General features: G+C 44.0%; 1 protein-coding gene across 2 annotated transcripts in view; it reads right to left on the minus strand.

Annotated features, from left to right (window-relative positions):
* nAChRbeta2 (nicotinic acetylcholine receptor beta2) overlaps positions 1-10554 on the minus strand; it is a 230573-nt gene that overhangs the window by 55277 nt on the left and 164742 nt on the right. For both annotated transcript variants that reach the window (XR_006772946.2, XM_045743586.2), the window contains exon 8: positions 7981-8156. Coding sequence is in view for 1 of the 2 variants with exons in the window: in XM_045743586.2 (XP_045599542.1) it covers positions 7981-8156 (176 nt within the window). In the remaining variant the exon portion in view is untranslated. The remainder of the gene's footprint in view (positions 1-7980; positions 8157-10554) is intronic.

Consider the following 10554-nt stretch of genomic DNA (forward strand, 5'->3'; position numbering starts at 1 on the left):
GGAGACATGATTACAACATAGAAAATTTTTCAGGGAATTGACAAGATATATAAAGACAAACTATTAACACGAGGGAAACACAAACAAGGGGACACAGGTGGAAACTTAGTACCCAAATGAGACATTAGAAAGATTTTTCGTTGTCAAAATAGTTATGAAATGCACTAGGCAGTGATGTGGTGGAGGCTGACGCCATACACAGTTTCAAATACAGATGAATGATTAAGCCCAATAGGCTCAGAAACCTTTGCACCAGTTGATTACCGGTTGAGAAGTGGGACCAAAGAGCCGCAGCTCAACCTAGCAAGCACAACTAGATGGGTACAAGTAGGTGGGTACACACACAGATCCAACACCAGAGTCCGGATAACCTTCACAACACCAAAGCGTCACAATAAAATAATTATGTCTATTAGAAGCCTAACTTTGTACGTAATGTACGAAATATCAACAAATAAACAATAAAATAGTGTTTAATATATGCATAAAACGAGCAAGAAAAACGGGATAATGTTATATTTTTGCAAGATTTTTTTAAATATTATTTTATGTTTCTTAAACTGGTAAATATTGGCTTAGGTTTGGCTTGGGTGGGTTAGGTAAGGATGGTTTGGGTAAAGTTGGGTTGGGTTGGGTTGGGTTAGGGAAGGTTAGGTTAGGTTTTAAAACCTGAAAGGTATCCATCTTGTTGACAACGTGACTTGCCTGTACGAAAACACATTTAATAGCACTCTAAAACTTCAATATTCCATCCAAGGACCCGCGAGATGGATCTCACATATACCATTTCCCTTTTGATCTATCTCATGCCTTCTCACCCTTCACAGCCTGATTGATCATTGGGTCCCTGATGACAGCGAGAGACTGGAGTCGCCTCTATGACTGAGCTCACAAAATTCCTGGGTAAATATAATTAAAGTGAACGAGAAGGTGGTGATACCCCGAGGCTTGAGAGCCAGGAAGTGTTTACTCGTTGCTCGGAACTGTTTGGGCAAGTTCTACCTCCACCTAGCAACCAACCACTCCCAGCGACCAACCACTCCAAGCGACCAATCTCTCCAAACGACCAACCTCTCTAGAACGTTAATTTCGAACACACAGAAATCACACAAATCAATCGATTAAGGCAGTGTCGGGGGATGCTCCCGGACGCAGGTTCGAATCCTCGTCACGGCCCTTGTGGATTTGTTCATTGTTGATTTCGAACTATTGGCATTGTCAATGACCCGGGAAAGTAGACAAGGACATAGTATATATAAGATTCTTATAAATATATATAAGAACAGACTATAAAACGGGTGAGAAAGCTTGAACCTAATGATAGCAACAGTACTGGAAAAAAAGTTGTTGTTTTTTCTTAAAATGTCAATCAATAACTACCACATTAACCACCAATACCAACAGCCACCACCACCACCACTGGAACACTGTATGCAACCATATCTACCACACACCATCCGCATACACCAACCACACGAGACGAGGAACCTTTCTCAATAATAATGTAACAACTCCCAACCTAATTACATTTTCTATAAAGAAATCCATTTTTGCCCGCACACGGGGATTCGGAAATAGGAAATAAACAGAGGCAATTGTTAAACATTCTCTGGAGGTAATTAAGGCAGCTCTGTCAGGGAGGACATTGTATCCGGTATAATGAAAATTAACTTCGCTTTTATCAGACATTCATTAAGTGGAAGCGCTCAGCGATGAATACCCGGCCTCATTCATTGTAGTGACACCAGGAATACCAACCTGAGAGAAGCCAGGCCTGCCAACGCTCCACAGAACAGGGATGCCAACCTTATGGGTGATAGCATTGTCGCCGCTATACAGGGCAGAAATACCAACCTATGTGACGACACGTCTGCCAATACTATTCATGATATGTCAATATTTTTTTAGCGTGAGGGAAATCAACCCGAGTAGAGTAGATGTTTTCATGCTATACACAGTAGGGCTACCAACAGGAGGGACGAGAGTTGCTCAGGGCAGGGCTACCAACAGAAACGAAGGGCTACCAGCCTGATGGAGGACAGGCCTGCCACTTGTCAACATGGACCGCATGGCTCCCGTACCAGGAAAAAGCTTTTAAGTACGAGAATAGTCACTCAAACAACACTATGATACTCCTGCTAGTTAAATGTATATAAATGTATGGCTTACATGTCTGTCTGGCAGGGTAAAAAGTATCTAGAACCGTGAGCCTCTGTCCAGCGCGACTGCTTCTGTCCGTCCATTACATCCCAAGAACGTTTTCTCTCTCTCTCTCTCTCTCCTCCGCCCCTCAATACCAGATGGTCATTCGTCACTGAATAACTCTTGAATGTTCCCATTTAACAATACTCTACTTTTAACAGATATATATATTTGAAAAAGAGACCATTTTTCATTAACAAAATGTTGATAAATATTCGACTGTTAAGCCATAATCATCGAATATGTGAAGGTACTACTTTGTTGGGCGGAGGGATTTCTCTCTTTTTCTAATCAAATGACTACGTTAATTCTGCAGAAAATTGTAGGTAAGTTTCGTGATAGTGAACAACGGGCAAAATACCGGAACTTTCCTGGAATAAAGACATTTTTTTTTCAAAATTGTTCTAGAAAAAGTCTTGTATTTTTGAATGATTGAATTTTGAATTTCGAACTTGGGTGAAATTGAATTTCAAAAGTCTTAAAACACGAGCTTCATAACCGACGCTTGACCGTTGAAGTTATTCATCTTGACCGTTAAAGTTATTCATCTTGACCGTTGAACTTATTCATCTTGAACTTTGAGTTTTACTGAGGCAAAATTACAAGTGACCGCGATAGATGAATTTCAAAGATCTGATATAACTGAATTTAAGAAAAATAATAAAACTGAATTGAATTTCAAATAATTTGAATTAAGGTAAATAACTGAATTTAAGAAACTAAATATTTAAAATATAAAAGTTCATTGTGACATAACTTGTCCAACCGGGTGCTTATATTACACACACACACACACACACACACACACACACACACACACACACACACACACACACACACACACATAGACAAATAGAGAAGACTTCCTGCTTCCTTTAGCCATTAACCCTGCGCGCTTCGGGTGAAATTAACAACAGACAAAAATCAAATGAGCGTGTAGCCACAATGAAGTCTCATCAACCAGGCAATTAGAGTCCTCGTCAGGGCCACATTACACCAGAGGAAACTGAAAGTGAACTCTGTGATGGAGAGTTGATGGTGTGTGTGTGCGTGTGTGTGCGCGTGTGTGTGTGTGTGTGTGTGTGTGTGTGTGTGTGTGTGTACTCACCTATATGTGCTTGCAGGATCGAGCATTGACTCTTGGATCCCGCCTTTCGAGCATCGGTTGTTTACAGCAATGACTCCTGTCCCATTTCCCTATCATACCTGGTTTTAAAATTATGAATAGTATTTGCTTCCACAACCTGTTCCTGAAGTGCATTCCATTTCCCCACTACTCTCACGCTAAAAGAAAACTTCCTAACATCTCTGTGACTCATCTGAGTTTCAAGCTTCCATCCATGTCCTCTCGTTCTGTTACTATTCCGTGTGAACATTTCGTCTATGTCCACTCTGTCAATTCCTCTGAGTATCTTATACGTTCCTATCATGTCCCCCCTCTCCCTTCTTCTTTCTAGTGTCGTAAGGCACAGTTCCCTCAGGCGCTCTTCATACCCCATCCCTCGTAGCTCTGGGACGAGTCTCGTTGCAAACCTCTGAACCTTTTCCAGTTTCATTATATGCTTCTTCAGATGGGGACTCCATGATGAGGCGGCATACTCTAAGACTGGCCTTACGTAGGCAGTGTAAAGCGCCCTAAATGCCTCCTTACTTAGGTTTCTGAATGATGTTCTAACTTTTGCCAGTGTAGAGTACGCTGCTGTCGTTATCCTATTAATATGTGCCTCAGGAGATAGATTAGGTGTTACGTCCACCCCCAGGTCTCTTTCACGCGTCGTTACAGGTAGGCTGTTCCCCTTCATTGTGTACTGTCCCTTTGGTCTCCTATCTCCTAGTCCCATTTCCATAACTTTACATTTGCTCGTGTTGAATTCTAGTAGCCATTTCTCTGACCATCTCTGCAATCTGTTCAGGTCCTCTTGGAGGATCCTGCAATCCTCATCTGTCACAACTCTTCTCATCAACTTTGCATCATCCGCAAACATCGACATGTAGGACTCTACGCCTGTAAACATGTCGTTAACATATACAAGAAATAGAATTGGTCCCAGCACCGATCCTTGTGGTACTCCACTTGTTACTGTTCGCCAGTCCGACTTCTCGCCCCTTACCGTAACTCTTTGGCTCCTTCCTGTTAGGTAGTTCCTTATCCATTCTAGGACCTTTCCCCCCACCCCCGCCTGCCTCTCGAGCTTGAACAGCAGTCTCATGTGCGGTACTGTATCAAAGGCTTTTTGGCAGTCCAGAAATATGCAGTCTGCCCAACCATCTCTGTCCTGTCTTATCCTCGTTATTTTATCATAGAATTCCAGAAGGTTTGTTAGGCACGATTTCCCTGTCCAGAACCCATGTTGATGTTTGTTCACAAACCTAATGTTCTCCAGGTGTGCAACCAGTCGTAGCCTAATTATTCTTTCCAGTATTTTACAGGGGATGCTTGTCAGTGATACAGGTCTGTAGTTAAGTGCCTCCTCCCTATCTCCTTTCTTGAAGATCGGCACGACATTTGCCTTCTTCCAGCAACTGGGCAATTCTCCTGACATAAGTGACTCATTAAAGATCATTGCCAGAGGCACGCTGAGGGCCTGTGCTGCTTCTTTTAGTATCCACGGTGATACTTTGTCTGGTCCAACTGCTTTAGTTGCATCTAGAGTTGTCAACTGTTTCATTACCTCCTCTGCTGTCACCTCTATATCTGATAGTGTGTGTGTGTGTGTGTGTGTGTGTGTGTGTGTGTGTGTGTGTGTGTGTGTGTGTGTGTGTGTGTTGCTGATATTGGTACACCCTCTACAGGTGCTGCTATTGCTGCAACCTCTACAGGTGCTGCTGTTGGTACAGCCTCTACAGGTGCTGCTATTGGTACAGCCTCTACAGGTGCTGCTATTGGTACAGCCTCTACAGGTGCTACTATTGGTACAGCCTCTACAGGTGCTGCTATTGGTACACCCTCTACAGGTGCTGCTATTGGTACACCCTCTACAGGTGCTGCTATTGGTACAGCCTCTACAGGTGCTGCTATTGGTACAGCCTCTACAGGTGCTGCTATTGGTACAGCCTCTACAGGTGCTGCTATTGGTACAGCCTCTACAGGTGCTGCTATTGGTACACCCTCTACAGGTGCTGCTTTTGGTACAGCCTCTACAGGTGCTGCTATTGGTACACCCTCTACAGGTGCTGCTATTGGTACAGCCTCTACAGGTTCTGCTATTGGTACAGCCTCTACAGGTGCTGCTATTGGTACAGCCTCTACAGGTGCTGCTATTGGTACACCCTCTACAGGTGCTGCTACTGGTACATCCTCTACAGGTGCTGCTATTGGTTCACCCTCTACAGGTGCTGCTATTGGTTCACCCTCTACAGGTGCTGCTATTGGTACAGCCTCTACAGGTGCTGCTATTGGTACAGCCTCTACAGGTGCTGCTATTGGTACAGCCTCTACAGGTGCTGCTATTGGTACAGCCTCTACAGGTGCTGCTATTGGTACACCCTCTACAGGTGCTGCTATTGGTTCACCCTCTACAAGTGCTGCTATTGGTACAGCCTCTACAGGTGCTGCTATTGGTACAGCCTCTACAGGTGCTGCTATTGGTACACCCTCTACAGGTGCTGCTACTGGTACAGCCTCTACACGTGCTGCTATTGGTACACCCTCTACAGGTGCTGCTATTGGTACACCCTCTACAGGTGCTGCTATTGGTACACCCTCTACAGGTGCTGCTATTGGTACACCCTCTACAGGTGCTGCTACTGGTACAGCCTCTACACCCTGGTCGAGGGTCGGACCCTAAGCCACCATGAAAGGAATCGTACACTAAATGAAATGTGGAACCAAATGTCCGTAGACTTTATCACTTGATTACATATTAGTATACAAAGATATTGGCGCGCAAATTAAATGTTTATATGACAGATTTGCAATTGTGAACGCAACTTTTGATTACAATGATGAGAATAGTGTGTTGTGAAATTTTTTATAGCTATAGGGGAGTATAGGGAGAACATGTGTGGAGATGGGTAGGTGATGTGACGCTCTCTGTGCAAGGGGTCGCACTGTGGATGTGAGCAAAGCTTTAATGGTCCCCCCAAGCACAGATGTTACTATATTGTATGGTGCAGTGGTGATGGTGATGGTGGTGGTGGTGGGGTGACACCATGGCGCCAGGATATAGTGGCACCAGGAGTCTCTTGCACCAATAGCTCCCGTACCATTATCGAAAAAGAAAACAGAAATATAGCAACAAAGAACAGAGTAATTAGTTATTACGACTAACAAGGAAACCCGGAAAAGTTGTAGTTACCTTCGCCGGGTCATAACGAGCCCACATGTGTTGCTAACTTAATCATCAAATCATCTCAAAATAACCTCCCGTCACCCCTCAAGTTGCCTGCCATCTGGGCACTGTGACCTGTTGACCCTCAGTGGGTCAAACACCACATCCCAGAGCCTGGCAGTGGTCCAAGGCTCTCTCAACCCAACACAACAAACACAACCAAGTTAGCTGACTGGCTATATTTAGATAGCTACACAACCAACCAAGTTAGCTAGCTATATTTAGATAGCTACACAACCAACCAAGTTAGCCAAGTTAGCTAGCTATATTTAGATAGCTACACAACCAACCAAGTTAGCCAAGTTAGCTAAACCCGTAGATGTTTGCCACGGGTTTAAGCAGAAGAGAAGGGAACTATCAGGGGGAAAGCGATAAGCCATCATAACTATATAGCACTGGGAAGACGTCAGGATAAAGATTTAGGCTGGGACGAAGGGATGAAACTGGGGAAAACTACTTAGAAAACTATTAACAAAATAAAACAAAGTTTCTTGAAATATTAAAAATAATTGAAATTTGCCTGAATATACTTGACGGGCACCTAAGAGACCTAGTGACCTTGACGGAGGACAAGACGTTGGTGCCTTGTCAAATGATCCTCCATTTTACCTGAGAATTTTGTTTTTTTCCAATTGGATTTCTAACCAATAGTAATATCTTGGCATTTACGGCTTCGACAGGTAGGCGGTTCCTCGAATTTAGAACCCTATGGGTGAAAAAGCATCTTCCAGTTTTCTGTCCTACATTATGGCTGGTTGATCTAGGTGTTGCCCCCATGTAAGTGCTACTTGTGACTTATAAAATTACGTGTTGACCTTTTAAGGTAGCCTAGATTAATATCCTCCATTTTGGTCAATATTTTATGCCTCCAAGAGATCCGCTCTGTCATGTCTAGTTTGTACCGTTTCCAGTCCGGTGGCCCACAACCTTATCCATTATGAGAGTCGACTTAGTTCTGGGATGATGCTACTATGTATTCATCCTCATTATTTCTCCTATGATTGAATATAATGACAATTTCAAACAGCGTGCTCCACAATGACAGCTGTAAACAGTATAATGATGACAATTTAGAGACATATATACGGTAATGTTATAATGACCTACCTCATACATTATAATTTTACTGCAACAAAAACATGAGAAGAATTGTTTATTTCCAAATCGCAAATACACGCCTGCGATCAAAATGTTTTCATTGGGAGAGGTAACTAACATAGTGGCGAGGAGTCACAATAACGTGGCTGAAATATGTTGACCAGACCACACACTAGAAAATGAGGGGACGACGACGTTTCGGTCCGTCCTGGACCATTCTCAAGTCGCTTTGAGAATGGTCCAGGACGGACCGAAACGTCGTCGTCCCTTCACTTTCTAGTGTGTGGTTTGGTCAACAGGGAACTAACATCATGATATTTGTCGAGCACAATACAAGCGGAAGACCTACCTGAAGTGGACGTTGAGAACTCCGACGGTGACGCAGATGGAGAGCGTCACCAGGATCATGGTGAAGAGCAAGTACTTCCCCAGCAGCGGCACCGCCAGGGACGTCGGCGGAATGATCTCGGCAAGCAGGAGGAAGAACACGGTGAGGGAGAGCAGGATGGAGATACACAGAGTCACCTGCAGGTCGGCCGGAGGTTAGACGGCTCGGCGGAGGACTAATGCCCCCCTATGTTTTGGTACTAGTGTCCTCGGGGGAGGATTTAATACCCGTATGTTTTGGTACTAGTTTCTTTGGCGGAGGACTAATACCCGTATGTTTTGGTACTAGTTTCCTCGGCGGAGGACTAATACCCGTATGTTTTGGTACTAGTTTCCTGGGCGGAGGACTAATACCCGTATGTTTTGGTACTAGTTTCCTCGGCGGAGGACTAATACCCGTATGTTTTGGTACTAGTTTCCTCGGCGGAGGACTAATACCCGTATATTTTGGTACTAGTTTCCTCGGCGGAGGACTAATACCCGTATGTTTTGGTACTAGTTTCCTCGGCGGAGGACTAATACCCGTATGTTTTGGTACTAGTTTCCTCGGCGAAGGAGAGCTCGTGTTCCTGTCAGCAATTCTGAGGACTGAGAAGAACGCTGACCCGCTCGCCAGAAATTAATTTGGTTCCTTGACTTTATTTAAGCGAGGTTTTGTGTGAATTTTTAATTGTTTTTTAAACATTAACGATATGGCTGTGCACCAGTGAATAAGGGTTGATTTAGAAGGCTTTAGGAGTTTAATTATTGAGTTAGTGGATTTTATATGAAAAAGTAGATTTAGCAAGTCATTAGAAATGAAGTAACTACATGTCAGTTGCGTCCGAGAAATGATAGTCTTTATGGTAAGTTACCACAGGGTCGATAATTTCACCGTTTTGGACCATTCTAAGCTCTAGGAGCAAATTGGAATAATAAAATGCTTTTATTGCTATCTGTTGAAATAGAATTTGTAAAATACGGGATTAGCAACAGTATATTGTGTCTAGGAGAGAGAGAGAGAGAGAGAGAGAGAGAGAGAGAGAGAGAGAGAGAGAGAGAGAGAGAGAGAGAGAGAGAGAGAGAGAGAGAGAGAGAGAGAGAGAGAGAGAGAGACAAATAACATAGATGTAGTAAACTGAGATGAGATTCTCATTCTGAGATTCGTAGATTCTCAGACATCTACGCTAATATACTGATGCGTGGATGTGGTGTGAGTTTCAGCATCAATGATTAACTCTTATGTACTAACATTCAGACCTGCAAAGGTAAACACTTGGAATGTGGAGACATAACTGTGTCTCAGGACACGGGAACCTCAAAGAAAAACATTGTCCGACTCCAGTGATTGGTAGCAGGTGATTAGAGTACATCCAGTGATTACAGTACATCCATGCCTGTTGCACATGTTGTATTTCACCTTAAAGTGAAATGCAAAGTTTTGTTTGACCTTACTAGGACACTAAAACTATTTGTTTATGTTTTTAGTACCCCAGTGAAGCAGTTTGAAAGAAATCACGACTGAAGGTTATCAGTAATTGAAAGCATTTCGAAACAGTTCCCTAATCTTCTCGGTAGTTAAAATGCGACACTAACGGCAAGAATGGCCGACCATCCCTCTCTACTGGGCACCACTGGCTTAGGATAATGTTAGTACTGAGCCCCATAGGTACCAGGCAAGCTTTAGATAATACCTTCACAGCTCACAGTGTGTGTGTGTGTGTGTGTGTGTGTGTGTGTGTGTGTGTGTGTGTGTGTGTGTGTGTGTGTGTGTGTGTGTGTGTGTGTGTGTGTGTTCTATACAAATAAACTGTACTAATATATTTTCACTCACACCAGCACGAGACAACCTGGTTGATTGTCCCCTCCGGTCACTGCTCACGCCCTCACCACATTAACCTTATCTACGGGCTCACCATAGCCCGTGCTACTTGGAACTTTTTGTTCCAGTAGCAAATCTTAAACAACAACAACATCTACCAGCGTTAGACCTTCTGCTTTAATCAGTTTGCTGTTTGAGACAGGCTTGACCTGCATGACTAGGTAAACGAACGTTATTCTTATATGTTTCCCACTCTTGAATTGCAAATATCAAGTGCGCCAACACAACACACCAACTGTGATCTGTTGCACGGGGAGAATATGGACAATGTTGATGATACCCTTGAAGGAACAGGGAACAGTTCCCTGTTCCCTGTTCCGTGAACAGTGAACTCGCTTTTCTGTTGAATAAACGTCATAGTGTGAAGTCCAGTCACCGTCTGTGGGGCCTAGCCAACATCAGTGGGGCCTAGCCAATGTCAGTGGGGCCCTAACCAACGTCAGTGTGGTCTAGCCAACGTCCGTGGGGCCTATAACCAACGTCAGTGGGGCCTAGCCAACGTCAGTGGGGCCTAGCCAACGTCAGTGGGGCCTATCCAATATCAGTGGGGCCTAGCCAACGTCTATGAAGCCTAGCCAACGTCCGTGGGGCCTATAACCAACGTCAGTGGGGCCTAGCCAACGTCAGTGGGGCCTAGCCAACGTTATTGGGGCCTACCCAATATCAGTGGGGCCT

This window comes from Procambarus clarkii, chromosome 31 (assembly GCF_040958095.1).
Source record: "Procambarus clarkii isolate CNS0578487 chromosome 31, FALCON_Pclarkii_2.0, whole genome shotgun sequence".
Taxonomy (NCBI): Eukaryota; Metazoa; Arthropoda; class Malacostraca; order Decapoda; family Cambaridae; genus Procambarus; species Procambarus clarkii.